This window comes from Salmo salar, chromosome ssa12 (genome assembly GCF_905237065.1).
Source record: "Salmo salar chromosome ssa12, Ssal_v3.1, whole genome shotgun sequence".
In the NCBI taxonomy this organism is placed as follows: Eukaryota; Metazoa; Chordata; class Actinopteri; order Salmoniformes; family Salmonidae; genus Salmo; species Salmo salar.
In genome coordinates, this window is record NC_059453.1 from 67091624 (window position 1) to 67115882 (window position 24259).

Below are 24259 nucleotides of genomic sequence, written 5' to 3' on the forward strand. Positions count from 1 at the left end.
GAGAGGAGAGGAAGCAGATACCTTGTGGGAGAAGCCGCTCATAAGGACGCTGTTCCTGGCCAGCTCACACATGTCACAGGAGCTGAGCTTCCACACCTGTGTGGCGATGCTGTACTCCTCCATCAGGGGCTCCTGAGGACAAACACACACAAAAAACAACGAAACATTCAATGAATTGTACTGATTGACTGTACTGACTCACCATTGCAGTTGTAGTGCGAATGGTTTTGCCTCTGTGTGTGTGTGTGTGTGTGTGTGTGTGTGTGTGTGTGTGTGTGTGTTTGTGTATGGGTGTGTGTGTGTCTTGACAGCGCTCCCCTGTGCAATGACCTTGGTGAAGTGGAACTGTAGGGGGTCGTCAGTGGACAGAGAGACCATGAGGCCTCTGGACAGATACTCAGGCAGGGGGTTGCGGTGGTAGCTGAGGAACAGGCTGTTGTTGCTCAGGGGGGACATGGCAATGCCAATCTGAGCCAGGTAGTACAGGTACTGCAGCACTGGTGCCTGGGGACACGAGGAGGAAAGAGATGCCATATGATATAGTCTATCTTGTTAAATGCACAACTGCAATATTCAAGGGGAAAGTGTCTGATTGTTCTGAATTCTCTTCAATTTGCTGAAGTAACCTGGTGAGCAAAGTCCCAAAACCAAGACATCATTTAATAAATCAATCAAACCTTCAGAGGTCACCTATGAACTGAACTCTACTATCTGTCAGTAGTGTTGTTGCCATGGTAGTGTGGCGTCGCTTTGGGAGACGACGTGTGTGCTGACTGACCTTCCTGAGTAGCAGCCCGTGGGAGATGTTCTCTGAAAGCATGAAACCCGACACCAGGTGGTGGACAGGCCCCGCCTCCCCGCAGTGAGGGCGCAGCACAAACGTGTGGAAGCCACGCCTCCTGCATGTCACAAGCAAACACATATTAGCTTCATAAAGCATATTCCTAAACAATCCTTAATGTTTTCATGCGATTCATTCATCATTTATGTTATTAAAGGTCCAATGCAGCCGTTTTTACCTCAATATCAAATCATTTCTGGGTAACAATTAAGAACCTCACTGTGATTATTTTCATGGTAAAAAAGAAACCAAAATAGCTTTTTAGCAAAGAGCAATTTCTCAAGCAAGAATTTTGCTAGGGCTGTCTGGGAGTGGGGAGAAGAACACCGAAAGCTAGCTGTTATTGTTATTGGCAGAGAGGTTTGGAACTCTGTTTCTTATCGGTCTATTAATTCATTTACCGCCTGGTGATGTCACCAGACAGATCAAAACTCCATCACACCAAACAAGCTGAAATTTCAGGCGGCCTTTTCAAGCAGCTCTTACAATAAAAGGGCATTATCATAATTTCCACAATTGTACAGTATTATTCCAACCTCATAGCGTGTATATATACTGAACAAAAATCTAAATGCAACATGTAACAATTGTTATGATTTTACTGAGTTACAGTTCATATAAGGAAATCAGGCCCAACCATACTCCAGATACGCAACTAGTCTAAAGGCCAGTTTTATTGCTTCTTTAATGAGGACAACAGTTTTCAGCTGTGCTAACATAATTGCAAAAGGGTTTTCTAATGATCAATTAGCCTTTTAAAATGATAAACTTGGATTAGCTAACACAACGTGCCATTGGAACACAGGAGTGATGGTTGCTGATAATGGGCCTCTGTACGCCTATGTAGACATTCCATTTAAAAAATCAGCCGTTTCCAGCTACAATAGTCATTTACAACATTAACAATGTCTACACTGCATTTCTGATCAATTTGATGTTATTTTAATTGACAAAACAAGGACATTTCTTAGTGATCCCAAACTTTTGAACGGTAGTGTATATATAAAACACATGAAAATCTAGTTTTTGACTGCACTGGGCCTTTATTTATTTTTTAGAGTCGTCTTTGTGCTGAGGTTCGTTAAGCAGCCTGGTACCTGCGCAGGTGGTTGAGCACGGCCATGTTGGCGTAGGTGTAGTAGAGGTAGTAGGAGTAGGGAGGGTTGTCCTCCTCTGTCCAGTCGGCTGGCAGGGGGCTGTCCATGTTGAAGATGTGGTGCTCCGGCTTGGACTCGTCATCCACACTGTCAAAGCCCACCACCTGACAACATACAGTGATACAACAATAAGTTACGGTAAAACAGTGCCTGGAGTGTATGAATGAGGTGGGGCCCTCTTAAGTGTCTGGATATGTTAGGTGTAGGGAAAGGGAGAATCCTACTGTGTGGACTGTAGTGCTGTGTGAGTGACTCACGTGCTGGAGGAAGAGGTGCAGCTCAGGGTGGCTGCGGGGGTTAATGGTGACCTCAAACAGAGGCATGAAGATGTTCTCCATCATCTCCTGGAAGTTAGCCAGCTGCTTCTTGGTGCGGTACACATCACTGCAGACAGAGGAGGGTTAATAATATGGAATATTATTATCATTCACATTCATTCATAGTATTCATTCAAAGATAATACTTGTCAAAAATACAAGGAGAGGTTTACGTCCAAGACAAGCTGATAAAAGGTAGATGTGTATAACTGCTTTGTTGATGCTGTAGTAGGTAGAGGTACTACTCACAAAAGGCGGGGCACTTGGATGAGCCAGCGCACGTTGTCAGAGTAGACTTGGTGTTTGACGGCCCACTGGGCCAGCTTGTCCCACTCGTCCCGGGAGCGGCCGTAGATGGACAGACGCAGCTCCACATTCTGGTACTTACTCTCTTCTAGGTCAGCCATCACCTCCTGATGGAACATCAACAACAACAATGCAATAGAGACATCAATATCATTGTATTAATGTCTGTGAATTAAGACTTCAAGGCCACATTTTCTCTTAATATCAATGTGCATAACTATGTGGGGTGAACTAACACATAAACACCACTGTTTGTATGGCTGTTTAAGGTAGCATGGGATGGTTTCAGACCTTGATCATGTGGCCAAAGTATTTGCCCTCGATGTGGTTGTCTGTCTTGATGAAGATCTCTCTCAGGATGGATTCTCCGATGGGGTTGTATTTGGCATTGAACTTGTCGAAGCGATGGAACGTGTTGCGGTCCTGAGAACAGACAGGTGACACTTACGGTACCACTCTTCTTCCCCCAATTCTCCTACCCCTCCCTCTTTAAACAATTCTCCTACCCCTCCCTCTTTAAACAATTCTCCTACCCCTCCCTCTTTAAACAATTCTCCTACCCCTCCCTCTTTAAACAATTCTCCTACCCCTCCCTCTTTAAACAATTCTCCTACCCCTCCCTCTCTAACAATTGTCTTTCCCCTCCCTTCTCTAACAATTGTCTTTCCCCTCCCCTCTCCCCCTGCTCCTCACCGCGTGCATGTCCAGTGTGTCCACACTCAGGTCAAAGGCGGTCAGGTTCATGCTCTCAAACACCTCCATGAGGGTCTGTCCCCGCCCGTGCTCCATGTGGACTATCTCCCCAGGGTACTTCTTCATGGCCCGCTTGATAAAGCGCAGCAGGTGCTTCTGGTTCATACAAGACGAGGCATGGATGTGGGTGTCCACCTGGGGGCAGAGGGAGAGACAGGGTCAATAACAATGAGATGTTGAGGATGGATGCCAGAAAGACAAAACAAAAAGCCTGAGTTAGTTAGCAGTGGTGTATCTTCATTGGTCACATAGTCAATACATTGGTCACTACACCAAGGAAAAAGTGGCAGACTACTTACAAATATATTTCCCTCCAACAATGTGGAGTGTAACTGATATCGAACACTTTGCAGGTTCTATAGAGATGTTGTAGATCAAGAAGCTGTTGGATGCTGTAGTGTTGTGAACGGTTGTTGTGTCAGTGTTGTTGTGTGTCACCTTGCGGATGTTGTAGAAGTCGCGGTGAGGAACCTTCTTCTGGGCTGCCAGCTCCTTCATCTCGTTCAGCAGGATGTGCATCTGGAACTTAGAGCTCAGGTATTGCAGCCGGCGGTAGCAGAACGACTTTCTACACACACACACACACACACACACACACACACACACACACACACACACACACACACACACACACACACACACACACACACACACACACACACACACACACACACACACACACAGAGTACTAATGAGACAACAGATGTGACTAATGTTAACTGTAAGGCCAGTAACCAGTAACACTCACACTGGTCCGTTAATGATGAGAGCCATCATGACATTCATGTCAGCGATGTACTCCTTCAGGTCTGGGTAAGGAAGGTCCAACTCTGTACTCCTGGAAATGGGAAATGAGTATGGAGAATTTCTGTTACACACTCTCTCTTACACACACGTAGAAGCAGACTAGCCCATCACACACTTCACACCAAAAACTGAAAACAAGCAGACTCAAACACAAACCCACTTCTCCATGGGGCTCTTCTTGGTGTAGACATGCATGACCCCATCCACCATCTTACAGCTGTACCCTGTGTCTGCAGGCATGTTCTTGGTGTCCTGGTTTTCATAGGGGTGAGTCTCTGAGACAGGGGGGTGGACTGGAGCATCTGTGGGAGACAGCGGGGAAGGGAGAAAAGTTCACCATACTTTTATACATCACTACTTAATTTCCATTCACAATTTCACAAAGTAACTCAATTGCTAAAGAAGATGGGGGGAGAAACGCTACAGCTATGCCCTGTGTGTCTCAGTTTGTGTCATACCCAACGTGTCAGGTGTGTGCGTATGTCATACCTGCATCAACGGGGGTCTCAGGGATCTCCTCATAGATGCGTAGGTCCAGGGGTTTCTCTCCCAGCTCTCCCAGCTCGTGGGCAGTGGTCTTACAGAAGTTCTGAATGGACAGAGCGATGTACTTCTCCCTGATGAACAGGGCCTTCACCACACACTTAGCTGCATCCACCAGGTCTGTGAAGGGCACCTGGTCACGGCAGAACGGTACAAGTCAGGCATAGTCTATAGTGATTAGGCATCCACAGGCACCATCAAGAGTGTGGCTGAGTGGGTAACAATTTCACAACTCTAGACCGCACGCTGTCCACCGGGGTTCACTACCCGGTCCAGGCTCTCATTTCTGAACTGCTTCCTCTGTATATCCAACTGTCTAAATAAATAAGTCCAAGCACTACCAAACCCACTTCAATGGACTTGTTGACTGAATTGGTTTACTTTCCATAGTAAGCATGTGGCACACTGAGAGACCAACCAACTTGTACTTGCAATGATAAAACACTGATCAGGATGAACTGTGACTGGATTTATTCTATCAAGTTGTTTAGTCAGCGGCTCTCACCCCACACTTCTCCTCCCCTGATATTGAGACACGCTGGTACTCTCGCTCCATCGGTAATACTCTCTCCTTCATCCAGCCATCATCCGTCCTGTCCACACCTCCCAGCTCATTCATAAACCTACAGGGAGAGAGAGGGAGTAAAGAAAAGATTAGGATAGGAGAGAGCATGGGGTTGAGGTATGACGTGGAGAAAAGGGAAATAGAAATCTCATGTAAATAGTTTTGCAAAGCACCTATAAAAATATATGAATCAATACTTTATTGGCAGGTTTAGCTGGACATATGCCTCACTTAGAGCTCGACCGATTAATCGGACTGGCCGATTAATTAGGGCCGATTTCAAGTTTTCATAACAATCGGTAATCGACATTTTTGGACACCGATCATGGCCGATTACATTGCACTCCACGAGGAGACTGCGTGGCAGGCTGACTACCTGTTATGCGAGTGCAGCAAGGAGCCATGGTAAGGTGCTAGCTAGCATTAAACGTATCTTATAAAAAACAATCAATCATAACATAATCACTAGTTAACTACACATGGTTGATGATATTACTAGTTAATCTAGCTTGTCCTGCGTTGCAAAAAATCGATGCGGTGCCTGTTAATTTATCATTGAATCACAGCCTACATTGCCAAACGGGTGATTTAACAAGCGCATTCGCGAAAAAAGCACTGTCGTTGCACCAATGTGTACCTAACCATAAACATCAATGCCTTTCTTAAAATCAATACACAAGTATATATATTTTAAACCTGTATATTTAGTTAATATTACCTGCTTACATGAATTTCTTTTAACTAGGGAAATTGTGTCACTCCTCTTGCGTTCTGTGCAACAGAGTCAGGGTATGTGCAGCAGTTTGGGCCGCCTGGCTCGTTGCGAACTGTGAAGACTATTTCTTCCTAACAAAGACAGCCAACTTCGCAAAACGGGGGATGATTTAAGAAAAGCGCATTTGCGGAAAAAAACCACAATAGTTGCACGAATGTACCTAACCATAAACAATCAATGCCTTTCTTAAAATCAGTACACAGAAGTATATTTTTTTAAACCTGCATACTTAGTTAAAAGAAATTCATGTTAGCAGGCAATACTAAACTAGGGAAATTGTGTCACTTCTCTTGCGTTCATTGCACGCAGAGTCAGGATATATGCAACAGTTTGGGCCGCCTGGCTCGTTGCGAACTCATTTGCCAGAATTTTACGTAATTATGACATAACATTGAAGGTTGTGCAATGTAACAGCAATATTTAGACTTATGGATGCCACCCGTTAGATAAAATACGGAATGGTTCCGTATTTCACTGAAAGAATAAACGTTTTGTTTTCGGATTTGACCATGTTAATGACCTAAGGCTCGTATTTCTGTGTGTTATTATATTATAATTAATTATATGATTTGATAGAGCAGTCTGACTGAGCGGTGGTAGGCAGCAGCAGGCTTGTAAGCATTCATTCAAACAGCACTGTACTGCGTTTGCTAGCAGCTCTTCGCAATGCATTGCGCTGTTTATGACTTCAAGCCTATCAACTCCCGAGATTAGGCTGGCAATACTAAAGTACCTATTAGAACATCCAATAGTCAAAGGTATATGAAATACAAATGGTATAGAGAGAAATAGTCCTATAATAACCAACCTAAAACATCTTACCTGGGAATATTGAAGACTCATGTTAAAAGGAACCACCAGCTTTCATATGTTCTCATGTTCTGAGAAAGGAACTTAAACGTTAACTATTTTACATGGCACATATTGCACTTTTACTTTCTTCTACAACACTTTGTTTTTGCATTATTTAAACCAAATTGAACGTTTCATTATTTATTTGAGACTAAATAGATTTTATTGATGTATTATATTAAGTTAAAATAAAAAAGTGTTCATTGTTCATTCAGTATTGTTGTAATTGTCATTATTACAAATATATATATATATATAAAAATCGGCCGATTAAATCGGTACCGGCTTTTTTTTGGGGGGTCCTCCAATAATCGGTATCGGCGTTGAAAAATCATAATCGGTCGACCTCTAGTCTCACTGTCTTTTTGTCTCTCTGTGAATTGCGCCTCAGCTGTTGCATATTTGCAGTTAGACGGAAGGATTCTTTCGGTCATGAATACCAAGGCATGTCTAAGATTTGTTTTGAAGATGTTTAAGATGAACATTAAAAGACCAGGGCTGTACCGATGTAGCGGAACCGTGGTGCAGGATTTCCATTAGGAAAATCAGGCGGTGGACAAGTAAGAGGAAATATTTTTATTTATCTGACATTTGAGAAATGTACTGGTCATCCATATGCATTGGGTGCGTAACACATTAGTGAGTCCACCCACGCAGCCAGCGCCATCAATACACGAGGGAAATTGGCCAAATGAGACACATTTACATTCCTTAAAAACAGCCTATAACAAATTACAAAAACACTATTCCTTGTGTTTCCATGTGTAGCATATGCAACACTTTATAGCCAATTGGTTTTTAATTTCCGAAAACAATAATTGTCCTCCCCACAGTTCAGCTGTCAGAGATTTGAGCACTAACTGCATTAGGGCATTGCATGCATAGACCTACAGGGTTAGGTGGCCACTGCATGGTATTAATATAACAAATATACATAGAGTACCAGTGAAAGGTTTGGACTCACTTACTCATTAAAGAGTTTTCTTTTTTTAAAATATTTTCTACATTGTCAAATCAAATCAAATGTGTCACATGCGCCAAGTACAACAGGTGTAGTAGACCTTACAGTGAAATGCTTACTTACAAGCCCTTAACCAACAATGCTTTAAGAAGTTTTAAGAAAAAAAAAAAGAAGTAAAAAATTGAAAATAAAACTAACAAAAAACTAAACAGCAGCAGTAAAATAACAATAGCGAGGCTATATACAGGAGGCACAGAGTCAATGTGCGAGGGCACCGGTTAGTCGAGGTAATTGAGGTAATATGTACATATGTAGGCAGAGTTAAAGTGACTATGCATAGATAATAAACAGAGAGTAGCAGCAGCGTAAAAGAGGAGTCTGGGTAGCCCTGTTAAGAAGGCTCTTGGACCTAGACTTGGCACTCCGGTACTGCTTGCTGTGCGGTAGCAGAGAGAACAGTCCATGACTAGGGTTGCTGGAGTATTTGACAATTTTTAGGGCCTTCCTCTGACACAGCACGGTATAGAGGTCCTGGATGGCAGGAAGCTTTGCCCCAGTGATGTACGCACTACCCTCTGAAGTGGCCAAGCAGTTGCCATACCTGGCAGTGATGCAACCAGTCAGGATACTCTCGATGGTGAAGCAGGATAACCTTTTGAGGATCTGAGGACCCATGCCAAATCTTTTCAGTCTCCTGAGGGGGAATAGGCTTTGTCGTGCCCTCTTCACTACTGTCTTAGCGTGTTTGGACCATGATAGTTTGTTGGTGATGTGGATGCCAAGGAACTTGAAGCTCTCAACCTGCTCCACTGCAGCCCCGTCGATGAGAATGGGGGCGTGCTTGGCCGTCCTTTCCCTGTAGTCCACAATCATCTCCTTTGTCTTGATCACATAGAGGGAGAGGTTGTTGTCCTGGCACCACACGGCCAGGTCTCTGACCTCCTCCGTATAGGCTGTCTCACTGTTGTTAGTGATCAGGCCTACCACTGTTGTGTCATCGGCAAACTTGATGATGGTGTTAGAGTCGTGCCTGGCCATGCAGTCATGAGTGAACAGGGAGTACAGGAGGGGACTGAGCACGCACCCGAGGTGCCCCCGTGTTGAGGATCACCGTGGCGGATGTGTTGTTACCTACCCTTACCACCTGGGGGGCGGCCCGTCAGGAAGTCCAGGATCCAGTTGCAGAGGGAAGTGTTTAGTCCTAAGGTCCTTAGCTTATTGATGAGCTTTGAGGGCACTATGGTGTTGAACGCTGAGCTGCAGTCAACGAATAGCATTCTCACATAGGTGTTCCTTTTGTCCAGGTGGAAAGGGCAGTGTTGAGTGCAATAGAGATGGCATCATCTGTGGATCTGTTGGGGCGGTATGCATATTGGAGTGGGTCTTCGGTTTCTTGGATAATGGTGTTGATGTGAGCCATGACCAGCCTTTCAAAGCACTTCATGGCTACAGAGTGTTACGGGTCGGTAGTCATTTAGGCAGGTTACCTTAGTGTTCTTGGGCACAGGGACTATGGTGGTCTGCTTGAAATATGTTGGTATCACAGACTCAGATATGGACAGGTTAAAAATGTCAGTGAGACACTTGCCAGTTCGTCAGCGCATGCTCGGACTACACGTCCTGGTAATCCATGTTGACCTGTTTAAAGGTCTTACTCACATCGGCTAAGGAGAGCATGATCACACAGTCGTCCAGAACAGCTGATGCTCTCATGCATGCTTCAGTGTTACTTGCCTCGAAGCGAGCATAGAAGTAATTTAGCTCATCTGGTAGGCTCGTGTCACTGGGGAGCTCGCGGCTGTGCTTCCCTTTGTAGTCTGTACTAGTTTGTAAGCTCTGCCACATCCGATGAGCGTTGGGAGCCGGTGTAGTACAATTCAATCTTAGTCCTGTATTGACGCTTTACCTGTTTGATGGTTCGTCGGCGGGCATAGCGGGATCTCAAAAAATCTTCCGGGTTAGAGAATAATTGTAGAATAATAGTGAAGACATCAAAACTATGAAATAACACAAATGGAATCAAAAAAGTGTTAAACAAATCAAAACATATTTTACATTTGAGATTCTTCAAAGTAGCCACCCTTTGCCTTGATGACAGCTTTGCACACTCTTGGCATTCTCTCAACCAGCATCACGAGGTAGTCACCTGGAATGCATTTCAATTAACAGGTGTGCCTTGCTAATAGTTATTTTATGGAATTTCTTTCCTTCTAAATGCGTTTGAGCCAATTGTGTTGTGTCAAGGTTGGGTTGGTATACAGAAGATAGCCCTATTTGGTAAAAGACCTAGTCGATATTATGGCAAGAACAGCTCAAATAACCAAAGAGAAACGACAGTCCATCATTACTTTAAGACATGAAGGTCAGTCAATCTGGAAAATGTGAAGAACTTTGAAAGTTTCTTCAAGTGCAGTCGCAAAAACCATCACGAGGACCGCCATAGGAAAGGAAGATCCCTCTGAGTTACCTCTGCTGCAGAGGATAAGTTCATCAGAATTAACTGCCCCTCAGATTGCAGCCCAAATAAATGCTTCAAAGAGTTCAAGTAACAGACACATCTCAACATTAACTGTTCAGAGGAGACTGCATGAATCAGGACTTCATGGTCGAAATGCTGCAAAGAAACCACTACAAAAGGACACCAACAAGAAGACGAGACTTGCTTGGGCCAAGAAACACAAGCAATGGACATTAGACCGGTGAAAATCTGTCCTTGAGTCCAAATGTTTTATTTTTGGTTCCAACCGCTGTGTCTTTGTGAGACACAGAGTAGGTGAACAGATGATTCCTGCATGTGTGGTTCCCACAGTGAAGCATGGAGGAGAAGAAGGTGACTGGTGACACTGTCTGTGATATATTTAGAATTCAAGGCACACTTAACCAGCATGGCTACCACAGCATTCTGCAGCAATACACCATCCCATCTGGTTTGCAATTAGTGGGACTATCATTTGTTTTTCAACAGGACACATTTTATTATTTTTTTTACCTTTATTTAACTAGGCAAGTCAGTTAAGAACAAATTCTTATTTTCAATGACAGTGGGTTAACTGCCTTGTTCAGGGGCAGAACGACAGATTTGAACCATGTCAGCTTGGCGATTCAATCTTGCGGTTACTAGTCCAACGCTCTAACCACTAGGTTACCTGCCACCCCAATGATCCAACACACCTCCAGGGCTATTTGACCAAGAAGGAGAGTGATGGAGTGCTGCATCAGATGACCTGACCTCCACAATCACCCAACCTCAACCTGAGATGGTTTGGGATGAGTTAGACCGCAGAGTGAAGGAAAAGCAGCCAACAAGTGCTCAGCATATGTGGGAACTCCAAGACTGTTGGAAAAGTATTCCTCATGAAGCTGGTTGAAAGAATGCCAATAGTGCGCAAAGCTGTCATCAAGGCAAAGGGTGGCTACTTTGAAGAATCTAAAATCTAAAATATATTTAACACTTTTTTAGGTTACAACATGATTCCATATGTGATACTTCATAGTTTTGATGTCTTCACTATTATTCAACAACGTAGAAAATAGTAAAATAAAGAAAAACCCTTGAATGAGTAGCTGTGTCCAAACTTTTGAATGGTACTGTATAAAGGAAGAGAACCTTTGGCCTATCACCAGAGAGAGAGAGGAGGAGATATGCTGGCGGCATGCTACAACACCGACATCCTTGTCAGATAGGCTACGTCTGCTATACAGCTATAGCCTTACAGGAGGCGGCTAATTCACCAATTGTTTTCCGCGGCATCACTCAATAGAATTTTGAAAGATTACCTTATAAAGTCATTCGCAGTACTTTATTAAAGTGTAATAGACTACTGAGATGTTATTGAAGAAATAAGTTGTTTCATCATCTTTTTGGACTGAATAACAGCCCTGCACCTCAGAGGGGTTCCCAAGTGGTGCAGTGGTCTATGACACTGCATCTCAGTGCAAGATGTGTTGCTACAGTACCTGGTTCGAATCCAGGCTGCGTCACATTCAGCCTTTATTGGGAGTCCCATAGGGCGGCAAACAATTGGCACAGCCTTGTCTGGGGTAGGCCGTCATTGTAAATAAAAATGTGTTCTAAACTGACTTGCCTAGTTAAATAAAATGACTTAACATCACCTGTGATGACTATACATCACCAGTAGGGGGCAGCACACAGGGAAGTCATATCTTGCTGTTGGAGTGGAACATTCTCAATTTATTTAACCTTTATTTAACTAGGCAAGTCATATATAACAAAAACATTTAAAATTAAACTCTTCAGCAAATGAGCCCCAAGGACTGTACATACAGTGGGGGAAAAAAGTATTTGATCCCCTGCCGATTTTGTACGTTTGCCCATTGATAAAGAAAGGATCAGACTATAATTTTTATGGTAGGTTTATTTGAACAGTGAGAGACAGAATAACAACAAAAATATCCAGAAAAATGCATGTCAAAAATGTTATAAATTGATTTGCATTTTGATGAGGGAAATAAGTATTTGACCCCCTCTCAATCAGAAAGATTTCTGTCTCCCAGGTGTCTTTTATACAGGTAACGAGCTGAGATTAGGAGCACACTCTTAAAGGGAGTGCTCCTAACCGCAGCTTGTTACCTGTAAAAAAGACACCTGTCCACAGAAGCAATCAATCAATCAGATTCCAAACTCTCCACCATGGCCAAGACCAAAGGGCTCTCCAAGGATGTCAGGGACAAGATTGTAGACCTACACAAGGCTGGAATGGGCTACAAGGCCATCGCCAAGCAGCTTGGTGAGAAGGTGACAACATTTGGTGCGATTATTCGCAAATGGAAGAAACACAAAAGAACTGTCAATCTCCCTCGGCCTGGGGCTCCATGCAAGATCTCACCTCGTGGGGTTGCAATGATCATGAGAACGGTGAGGAATCAGCCCAGAACTAAACGGGGGGGATCTTGTCAATGATCTCAAGGCAGCTGGGACCATAGTCACCAAGAAAACAATTGGTAACACACTATGCCGTGAAGGACTGAAATCCTGCAGTGCCCGCAAGGTCCCCCTGCTCAAGAATACATATACATGCCCGTCTGAAGTTTGCCAATGAACATCTGAATGATTCAGAGGACAACTGGTGAAAGTGTTGTGGTCCGATGAGACCAAAATGGAACTCTTTGGCATCAACTCAACTCGCCGTGTTTGGAGGAGGAGGAATGCTGCCTATGACCCCAAGAACACCATCTCCACCGTCAAACATGGAGGTGGAAACATTATGCTTTGGGGGTGTTTTTCTGCTAAGGGGACAGGAAAACATCACCGCATCAAAGGGACGATGGACGAGGCCATGTACCGTCTAATCTTGGGTGAGAACATCCTTCCCTCAGCCAGGGCATTGAAAATGGGTCGTGGATGGGTATTCCATGATGACAATGGCCCAAAACACATGGCCAAGGCAACAAAGGAGTGGCTCAAGAAGAAGCACATTAAGGTCCTGGAGTGGCCTAGCCAGTCTCCAGACCTTAATCCCATAGAAAAAAATCTATGGAGGGAGCTGAAGGTTCGAGTTGCCAAACGTCAGCCTCGAAACTTTAATGACTTGGAGAAGATCTGCAAAGAGGAGTGGGACAAAATCCCTCCTGAGATGTGTGCAAACCTGGTGCCACCAAGTACTAAGTCATGTTTTGCAGAGGGGTCAAATACTTATTTCCCCCAATAAAATGCAAATCATTTTATAAAATTTTTGACATGCGTTTTTCAGGATTTTTTTGTTGTTATTCTGTCTCTCACTGTTCAAATAAACCTACCATTAAAATTATAGACTGATCATTTCTTTGTAAGTGGGCAAACGTACAAAATCAGCAGGGGATCAAATACTCCCCCCCCACTGTATATACAGGTAAAAACTTGACTTTATGCATTCACAAGATTGTTAGGAAAAGGCAAAAGATAGAGAGAGAGACTGAAAGTACAGCTCACTCACTCTAGGTCGGCAGAGCTGTCAATTTTCATGAACTCCTGTTTGATGCGGAGCAGGATCTCTGGCTCAAGCCTGGCGTGGTGCGGAGCGCATGGCGGCAAGGCGAGGTCAGAGGGCAGGGGGGTACAGGTGAGACAAAGCACAAAGAAAGGGGGGGGCACACATTTAAACATACAAGCACAGAAAGACAGACAGAGAGGATGCAAATACAGTTACACAAACAAAACACACAAGAGAACAACAGTAACGCACATGACACACACAAAGGGGATCAGGGTGTGAACGGTGATCAGATGAAATGGGACAAACAGAGAAACATGATCAGTTAGCAGTGGTACAGACAGTATACCTTGATTGGTCACATGACCCTGCTGCGGTGAGTGGAGCAAGGATTCCTTAGGGTGTCAGATCCCCCCTAAGATTGGCTCAGTGGAACAGGCCATCAAACCCCATCAACCCAGACAGAACCCCCTCCCCCTTCCTCTCCTGTGGGTGGAACAGGCTGGAACACCAGGATGTGAATGCTACTGACTGACTCCATTAGCTGTTTGCTTATATTAGTTAGCTGGCCTGCTTAAAAGCGACATGCTGGAAGCTGTTGAGGGTGCTTGTGTGCCTGTGGGTATAGGGGGTGTTTGGGTGTGTACGGGGCAGTTGTGTTGGTGTGTATGTGAGTGTGAGTGTGCACGTCTGCTGCGTGTGTGTGTCCCTACTTGATGTCCTGGCTGATCTGCCTCTCCAGGCGTTGGCGTCTCTCCTCCAGCTGCTCGATGGGGCTGTCCTCAGGGAACTCATAAGGAGCGGTGCGCATCTCACTCTCCGTCAGGCTACGAGTGAACAGCTCCTGAGAGATACACAGAGAGTCAAATAAACATTAGAACACACACACATTACACACACAGGAAGAGTTTACTTAACATTACAATACACAAACTTACATAAACAACATGAACATTTAACACCCACACAAACATCCAACACATGCAGTCGCACGCAAACACACACACACACACACACATCCAACACATGCAGTCACACGCAGTCACACACAGGCACACACACACGCACGCACACACACACGCACACACACACTTGGAAAGTGCTTGACAGTGGTGGAAAAAGTACCCAATTGTCATACTTTAGTAAAAGTAAAGATACCTTAATAGAAAATGACTCAAGTAAAACTGAATGTCACCCAGTAAAACCCTACTTGAGTAAAATTCAAAAAGTATTCGGTTTTAAATATACTTAAGTATCAAAAGGAAATGTAATAGTAAAAGTATAAATAACTTCAAATTCAAACCAGACAGCACCATTTTCTTGTTTTTTTAAATCACGGATAGCCAGCGGCACACTCCAACACTCAGACATAATTTATGAACGAAGCATGTGTTTAGTGAGTCTGCCAGATCAGAGCCAGTAGGGACGACCAGGGATGTTCTCTTGATAAGTGTGTGAATTGCACCATTTTCCTGTCCTGCTAAGCATTCATACTTATACTTTTGGGTGTCAGGGAAAATGTATGGAGTAAAAAGTACATAATTTTCTTTAGGAATGTAGTTTAGTAAATGTTGTCAAAAATATAAATACTAAAGTACAGACACCCCAAAAAAATACTTAAGTAGTACTTCAAAGTATTTTTACTGAAGTACTTTACACCACTGTTGACAACACTGTGTCCCTGTGCTCTCACCTCGGCGATCTCCTTGTACTTTCCGTCCATGGATGTACGCAGGTTGATGGGGAAGTGTTTGAGTGTGTGAGTGACGGGCGTCCCAGGGAGGGAGCGCTGAGGATTCAGGGGCTTGGCCTGCCCTGCTACACCACGCAGATCTAGATGGAGGGAGAGCGATGGAGAGGAAGATAGAAAGAGAGAGGCAGTGTTAAACAACAAATAATAAACATTCCAAAAAAGACAACAAAAAAGAAAAAAAAAGAAGTTATACAACAGGGAACGAGAGACAGACAGAGTGAGTTGTTATTGTGTGGATTTGCAACATTCAGAGCGAACATTTAAACACTGTCTGATATTTCACAGCCACAACTCTTGCGCCATCACCTCCAACATGGGACTACACTAGTATACTCCACTCCGGCCCTCTTCTCTCTCAACTACAGCCTCGTCTATAAGCAGCAGTGTTGTGCTCTGCATACAGCACAGAGGAGCTTCCCTACAGTATGACAGCTTCAGTGGTGTGTTAGTCTCTCCACAGCACTGCTGGTCCTTTGAGCTGTGTCTCTGTTGGCTGCCCACTGCATTGTGTGTCAGGCAGCAGCAGCAGGAGGACTGATGTGTGTGTGTGTGTGTGTGTGTGGCAGTAGTCTCTGTGGTATATAGCCCACCCTAAGGGTCATTCAGATGGATGCTCAATAACAAGATAAATGTTGTCAGACGCCAGACACCCGTTGCCATGGAGACCTGGTCTGGAGAGAGGGGAGGAGAGGTTGGGGGGAGGAGCACAATAACAGGACCTTCCCCTGAGACGGACGCTGCTGGGTGAGAGAGTACACACTACACTGGCAGGCAGGCAGAGAACAAAGACCCCACTGTGTATGTCCCATTGAAAACAGAGAGAGAGCGAGAGAGAGATGGGGGATTAGTAACCAAAAGATGAGCGATGAGCTCAAGAGCCACGTGATAGTTTGCTAAACTGTGTGTGTGTGTGTGTGTGTGTGTTTTCAGAGAATGCTGCTTTGGAATGATGATCCCATAAGGCCTTTACACTGGAGGGGACCCCTGAGATGCAGAGGGTTACATTTTAAGACAGACTAGCCCTGTAAATTAGTGTGTCCCACAGCATGCTCTGCTACACCTAATCACCCCATGAAAGGTGCCAGAGCAACTGGACTCATCACAAACACAGACATACAGACTCTGGTCTCCATTACAATGACTGTCCATTCATGTCAGTATCATCACCACCACACTACAGTCATATGTGCTCTGTAATACACAGTACTCATTGAATAAGGCTAAACACAAACAGTACCATCCATCCATGTATCATATTAATACAATGGGCTCATTCAGTAGTGCTAAGCATGGCCACTATGTCATCATCAGCACAGTCAGATTCACCCTATGCACATTACATTTATTCAATGATAATAAATGATATTCTATGAAAACACTAGTGTCATCATGATGTGAAATCCACTGGATTTCCCACAGTGAAGCATAGCTGTAGCCTACTGACGTTACACGCCTGATTCAGAAGATAGGGAGTGAGATTTTTAATTTGAGAAGAACGGATTCACTTTTTCAATGCTAGTTAGGCATACTATAGTTATCACATTTCACATTGGATTTATTAAATACAAAAAGGTAAGACGTGTTTAAAATTCTGGTGCTGCACTGCACACACAAGCTTGTCAGCTAGCTAGCTTCCCTGGTCCAACATTAAGCCAACTCTGAAGTTCAAAGACATTCAAAGTTCATCCATAGAAGCCGCTCCTCCGTAGGTATAATTCTGTGGGACTATTTCAGATAATATATGTCATCACATGCATCTCATCACAGAACTAGGCCTACTGGGAGACTAAAGCAAAGCAACCCACTGGCATCTACAGGAACTGAAAGCCTTCAACTATGCTGCTAGACTTCTGGGGTAAATCAACATGTCTAAGTAGGCAGATTTAGACAGGACTGCAGTGGTTGATGGTATCTCCCCTAAACGAGATTTGGTATTATATTTGTAATTTATGGGACTTTATTTAGTATATTTTCTTTCAACATCAGTTTATAGGCCCACCTTGACCTTTGTCACAGTGCTGCATTGGCAAAGCACAGAGGAGGACACAGAAACAAAGACACACTCTCATACACTCCATTATCCCCTGCGTAGCCTCCATGTAATCCCCCCCTCCCCGGATCCTGTCCTTCCCTCCACCACAGACGCCTCTTAATCCAGCACCCCCAAACCCATTTAGCTTCAGTGACCTCAGAGGGGAAACGCAACACTTCACAACACCACAGGCAGACAGGCCCATTGTCAGTGTTTACTGCAGGCTCTCTCATACGAACAACACTAGGTCAGCAGTGCATTCGGAAAGTATTCAGACCCCTTTACTTTTTCCACATTTTGCTACGTTATAGCCTTATTCTAAAACAGATGTCAAAAAACAATGCCCTCAATCTACACACAGTACCCCATACTGACGAAGTAAAAACTATTTTTAATACATTTAATACATGTATTAAATATAAAAACGGATATATTACATTTACAAAAGTATTCTTCCCTGCAGATCCTCTCAAGCTCTGTCAGGTTGGATGGGGAGCGTTGATGCACAGCTATTTTCAGGTCTCTCAAGAGATGTTTGATCGGTTCAAGTCCGGGCTCTGGCTGGGCCACTCAAGGACATTCAGAGACTTGTCCCGAAGCCATTCCTACTTTGTCTTGGCCGTTGTCCGGAGCGCTCTGGAACAGGTTTTCATCAAGGATCTCTCTGTACTTTGCTCTGTTAATCTTTCCCTCGATCCTGATTAGTCTCCCAGTCCCTGCCGCTGAAAAACATCCCCACCACATGATGCTACCACCACTATGCTTCACTGTAGGGATGGTGCCATGTTTCCTACAGACACTTGGCATTCAGGACAAATAATTAAACATTGGTTTCATCAGACCAGATAATCTTGTTTCTCATGGTCAGAGAGTCCTGTAGGTGCCTTTTGGCAAACTCTGAGCGGGCTGTCATGTGCCTTTAACTGAAGAGTGGCTTCCATCGGGCCACTCTACCATAAAAGCCTGATCGGTGAAGTGCTGCAGAGATGGTTGACCTTCTGGAAGGTTCTTCCATCTCCACAGAGGAACTCTGGAGCGCTGTCTGAGTGACAATCGGATTCTCGGTCACCTCCGTGACCAAGGCCCTTCTCCCCCGATTGCTCAGTTTGGCCAGCCGGCCAGCTCTAGGAAGAGTCTTGATGGTTCCAAACTTCTTCCATTAAAGAATGATGGAGGCCACTGTGTTCTTTGGGACCCTCAATGCTGCAGACATTTGTTGGTACCCTTCCCCAGATCTGTGCCTCTACACAATCCTGTCTCAGAGCTCTATGGACAATTCCTTCGACCTCATGGGTTAGTTGCTGCTCTGACATGCACTGTCAACTGTGGGACCTCATTTAGAAAGGTGTGTGCCACAGGTGGACTCAAATTGTAGAACCATCTCAAGGATGATCAACGGAAACAGGATGCACATAAGCTCAATTTCGAGTCTCATAGCAAAGAGTCTGAATACTTATGTAAATAAGGTATATATACAGTTGAAGTCGGAAGTTTACATACACTTAGGTTGGAGTCATTAAAACTTGTTTTTCAACCACTCCACATATTTCTTGTTAACAAACTATAGTTTTGGCAAGTCGGTTAGGACATCTACTTTGTGCATAATACAAGTAATTTTTCCAACAATTGTTTACAGACAGATTATTTCACTTATAATTCACTGTATCACAATTCTAGTGGGTCAGAAGTTTACATACACTAAGTTGACTGTGCCTTTAAACAGCTTGGAAAATTCCAGAAAATTATGTCATGGCTTTAGAAGCTTCTGATAGGCTAATTGACATAATTTGAGTCAATTGGAGGTGTACCTGTGGATGTATTTCAAGGCCTACCTTCAAACTCAGTGCCTCTTTGCTTGACATCATGAGAAAATCAAAAGAAATCAGCCAAGACCTCAGAAAACAAATTGTAGACCTCCACAAGTCTGGTTCATCCTTGGGAGCAATTTCCAAACGACTGAAGGTACCACATTCATCTGTACAAACAATAGTATGCAAGAATAAACACCATGGGACCACGCAGCCGTCATACCGCTCAGGAAGGAGACGCGTTCGGTCTCCGAGAGATGAACGTACTTCGGTGCGAAAGGGCAAATCAATCCCAAACAACAGCAAAGGACCTTGTGAAGATGCTGGAGGAAATAGGTACAAAAGTATCTATATCCACAGTAAAACGAGACCTATATCAACATAACCTGAAAGGCCGCTCAGCAAGGAAGAAGCCACTGCTCCAAAACCACCATAAAAAAACCAGACTACGGTTTGCAACTGCACATGGGGATAAAGATCGTACTTTTTGGAGAAATGTCCTCTGGTCTGATGAAACAGAAATAGAACTGTTTGGTCATAATGACCATCATTATGTTTGGAGGAAAAAGGGGGAAGCTTGCAAGCCGAAGAACACCATCCCAACCGTGAAGCACGGGGGTGGCAGCATCATGTTGTGGGGATGCTTTGCTGCAAGACGGACTGGTGCACTACACAAAATAGATGGCATCATGAGAAGAAAAATTATGTGGATATATTGAAGCAACATCAGTCAGGAAGTTAAAGCTAGGTCGCAAATGGGTCTTCCAAATGGACAATGACCCCAAGCATACTTCCAAAGTTGTAACAAAATGGCTTAAGGACAACAAAGTCAAGGTATTAGAGTGGCCATCACAAAGCCCTGACCTCAATCCTATAGAAAATATTTGGACAGAACTGAAAAAGCGTGTGCGAGCAAGGAGGCCTACAAACATGACTCAGTTACACCAGCTCTGTCAGGAGGAATGGGCCAAAATTCACCCAACTTATTGTGGGAAGCTTGTGGAAGACTACCCAAAATGTTTGACCCAAGTTAAACAATTTAAAGGCAATGCTGCCAAATAATAATTGAGTGTATGTAAACTTCTGACCCACTGGGAATGTGAAAATGTGAAATAAATAATTCTCTCTACTATTATTCTTGTTACGACTTCTGCCTAAGTCGATGCCCCTCCTTGCACGGGTGGTGCTCGGCGGTCGACGTCACCGGTCTTCTAGTCATCATTGATCAGTTTTTCATTATCCATTGGTTTTGTCTTGTCTTCCATCACACCTGTTTCCAATCCCATTAATTATTTGGGTATTTAACCCTCTGTTTCCCCTCATGTCCTTGTCAGTGATTGTTTGAATGTTATGTTACGTGGATTTGTGTTTCGGTGTGCGACGGGTATTCTTTACCCAGTTTGTTTTGTCCTGTGGTTATGGAGTTTGTTTTTTATTAAATACTCCATATTTAACCAACTTGGTTTCTCCTGCGCCTGACTTCCCTGCCACCTACATTCACGAATATGACAATTCTGACATTTCACATTCTTAAAATAAAGTGGTGATCCTAACTGACCTAAGACAGGGAATTTTTACTTGGATTAAATGTCAGGAATTGTGAAACACCATTTAAACTCAGTTTATGTAAACTTCCGACTTCAACTGTGTATATATATATATATAATAAATAAAAAAATCCCAGTCTACAAGCAATACCCCATAATGACAAAGCAAAAACAAGTTTTGAGATTTTTTTGCAAATGTAATAAAAAATAAATATTATGGGGTAACTGTGTGTGTGTGTGTGTGTGTGTGTGTGTGTGTGTATATATATGTGTGTAGACTGGGATTTTTTAATTTATTTAATCCATTTAAGAATAAGGCTGTAATGTAACAAAATGTGGAAAAAGTCAAGGGGTCTGAATACATTCCGAATGCACTGTACATCACTGGGGTGGTGGGTTACTACAAAGTAATGGTGTAATAAAACTAGTGCAGACTGCAGACACAGTGGCACAGAAGATTAGGAGTTGTAATATGGGTGACCCTGATTTAGAACACGCAACACCATACAGCAGCTTAAAGCCTAGTTAGTGGTTGTTCTGGATAAGAACAGAGGGGCTAATTTTAAAGGAGCTATAGTGATCTCAAAAAGCAGAAAAATAGACTACTGTGCTTCATGCAAACTACAATATAGGCCTAGTAAAAAGTATGATGCACAGACTAAACAGTGATATGACTGTAAATTCAGATACCCTCATCTAATTCATTCACAACACAAGAGGATTTTATTAGGATCTCTTTTAGTCCTCATTTGGATTAATCTTCCAAATGTCCTTAAACATTAAAATACATTTTATAATACAAATCACATATAACACTGTTACACACAACAGGCAAAATACACTGACATATTGACCAGATAAATACTTTAACAATCTGAAATTATAGATTGTTCCCTTCATCTACCATAGTCCTGCACGACCTCTAATTTATTATATTTAAAAGGTTCTAAAGTATTGTTTGAATTTATATATTGAAAGGTTTCTGGTTTGCTCAGAAAAATTATTCAATTTCTTTATTGCTCTGAATCAAAATGTTATTTTGCCTATTTCTCTTTTCTGCCGGGATAACACAGATGTTGGACAATCTATTCCTAGTATTGACTGAATGTCTGTCTCTTACCAACTGAATACTGATGTGAATGGAGTTTAGCCGTTTTAAATGGTGTACATTGTGAAATAAAATAAGCATATTTTTTTCTATTATCTTGTTGAATGATGACCAACTAAGAGCATTGTGCATGACTACAACAGAATAATCATATCACCTTAAAACAATCATTGCTGCTTTGTTCTGTGCAATCTGCAGCCTCCTAATTTCCCTTGCTGATGCATGTCCCCAGACCACAGAACAGTATTTCACCTGACTCTGAATTAATGCTTTCCCGGTAAATACTTAGCTATCCTTCTGATCATGCATGCACTTTTATTTATTTTTATTTTTTATTTTTTTACATAGATGAGTTATTTGAAATGACCATGATAAGCAGTTGTCTAGGTGCACCCCAAGTAGTTTGGTTTCTGCCACTTCCTCAATTTGTACTCCACCCATACTTAATTGCATCCCCATGCTGTGTTGGCCATTTCCTGGTGGAACAGACCAACATAACCTTGATTTTCTTGGTGTTCAAAACAAGTTTGTTCCGGAAAACCCACTCCCTGATATTTCCCAGATCTACTTGTAGAGTTTGCTGTACCTGTTGATATTCCACAGTTTAAAGCATGAGTGGAAGAAAACAACCCATTGATATACAGTTGAAGTCGGAAGTTTACATACACCTTAGCCAAATACATTTAAATTCAGTTTTTCACAATTCCTGACATTTAATCCAAGTAAAAATTCCCTGTTTTAGGTCAGTTAGGATCACCACTTCATTTTAAGAATGTGAAATGTCAGAATAATAGTAGAGAGAATGATTTATTTCACATTTTCTTTCTTTCATCACATTCCCAGTGGGTCGGAAGTTTACATACACTCAATTAGTATTTGGTAGCATTGCCTTTAAATTGTTTAACTTGGGTCAAACGTTTCGGGTAGCCTTCCACAAGTTTCCCACAAGAATTTTGGCCCATTCCTCCTGACAGAGCTGGTGTAACTGAGTCAGGTTTGTAGGCCTCTTTGCTCGCACACGCTTTTCAGTTCTGCCCACAAATTTCTATAGGTTTGAGGTCAGGGCTTTGTGATGGCCACTCTAATACCTTGACTGGTCTTGGTCTCGGCTGATTTCTTTTGATTTTACCATAATGTGAAGCAAAGAGGCACTGAGTTTGAAGGTAGGTCTGAAATACATCTACAGGTATACCTCCAATTGACTCAAATGATGTCAATTAGCCTATCAGAAGCTTCTAAAGCCATTACATACATTTCTGGAATTTTCCAAGCTGTTTAAAAGGCACAGTCGACTTAGTGTATGTAAACTTCTGACCCACTAGAATTTTGATAAGGTGAATTATAAGTGAAATAATCTGTCTGTAAACAATTGTTGGAAAAATGACTTGTGTCATGCACAAAGTAGATGTCCTAACTGACTTTCCAAAACTATAGTTTGTTAACAAGAAATTTGTGGAGTGGTTGAAAAACAAGTTTTAATGACTCCAACCTAAGTGTATGTAAACTTCTGACTTCAGCTGTAGGTGGACTGTTTCCTGTCAGTTAGATATTAAATGTTACCTCCTTAAATCCATAATGCAATAATTTTGTCAAAATTATTTGATGATCCACTAAATCAAATGCTGCACTGAAATCAAAAAATAGTGCACCCACAAACCTGCCATTATCCATAGCATTAAGCCATTGGTCAGTCATGTCAACCAATGCAGTGTTAGTGGACTGTTTTTTGCGATAAGCATGTTGATTGGCTGTGATCAGATCATTATTGTCCATATACTCTCATATTTGTCTACTCACAATACCCTCCAATATCTTACTGAGTGAAGGGAGTAGACTGATTGCTCGACTATTGGCAGGAGTAATGGGTTCTTTTCTGTCTTTCAGGATTGAACAAAGTTCAGCATGCTTCCATACATTTGAAAACTTCCCCTTTTCCAGTGACCAATTAAATATGTATTTCAGAGGAGCTGCAATCTGGGGAGCAGCATAGTGAAGTAAAAAATTGTCCATTAGCTCATAACATTTAGAATTGCCATTGGGTAATGACTTCAATAGGTTTAACACCACTACTGACACCAGTTTATTTTGCTCATAATTTGATCATCAATCCATTGGACAATAGCTTGTTTGGAAGAATGGGTGTTTACATTATCACTCAGTAAATTACTTTCTTTGTTAAAAAAAGGCAATATCAGCTGGTTTTG

General features: G+C 42.8%; 1 protein-coding gene across 8 annotated transcripts in view; it reads right to left on the reverse strand.

Annotated features, from left to right (window-relative positions):
- LOC106565671 (AMP deaminase 2) overlaps positions 1-24259 on the reverse strand; it is a 78254-nt gene that overhangs the window by 5151 nt on the left and 48844 nt on the right. For 6 of the 8 annotated variants that reach the window (XM_014133025.2, XM_014133029.2, XM_014133028.2 and 3 more), the window contains exons 2-17: positions 15501-15640; positions 14521-14651; positions 13811-13879; positions 5230-5347; positions 4671-4857; positions 4342-4483; positions 4123-4212; positions 3813-3942; positions 3315-3509; positions 2913-3044; positions 2565-2728; positions 2256-2382; positions 1939-2102; positions 779-899; positions 331-504; positions 22-132 (exon numbers count right to left, since the gene is read on the reverse strand). In XM_014133025.2, the coding sequence (XP_013988500.1) occupies positions 22-132; positions 331-504; positions 779-899; positions 1939-2102; positions 2256-2382; positions 2565-2728; positions 2913-3044; positions 3315-3509; positions 3813-3942; positions 4123-4212; positions 4342-4483; positions 4671-4857; positions 5230-5347; positions 13811-13879; positions 14521-14651; positions 15501-15640 (2195 nt within the window). Of the gene's footprint in view, positions 1-21; positions 133-330; positions 505-778; positions 900-1938; positions 2103-2255; positions 2383-2564; positions 2729-2912; positions 3045-3314; positions 3510-3812; positions 3943-4122; positions 4213-4341; positions 4484-4670; positions 4858-5229; positions 5348-13810; positions 13880-14520; positions 14652-15500; positions 15641-15866; positions 15886-24259 lie in introns of those variants that run through there. The other 2 variants (XM_014133030.2, XM_014133024.2) reach the window with 2 other exon arrangements.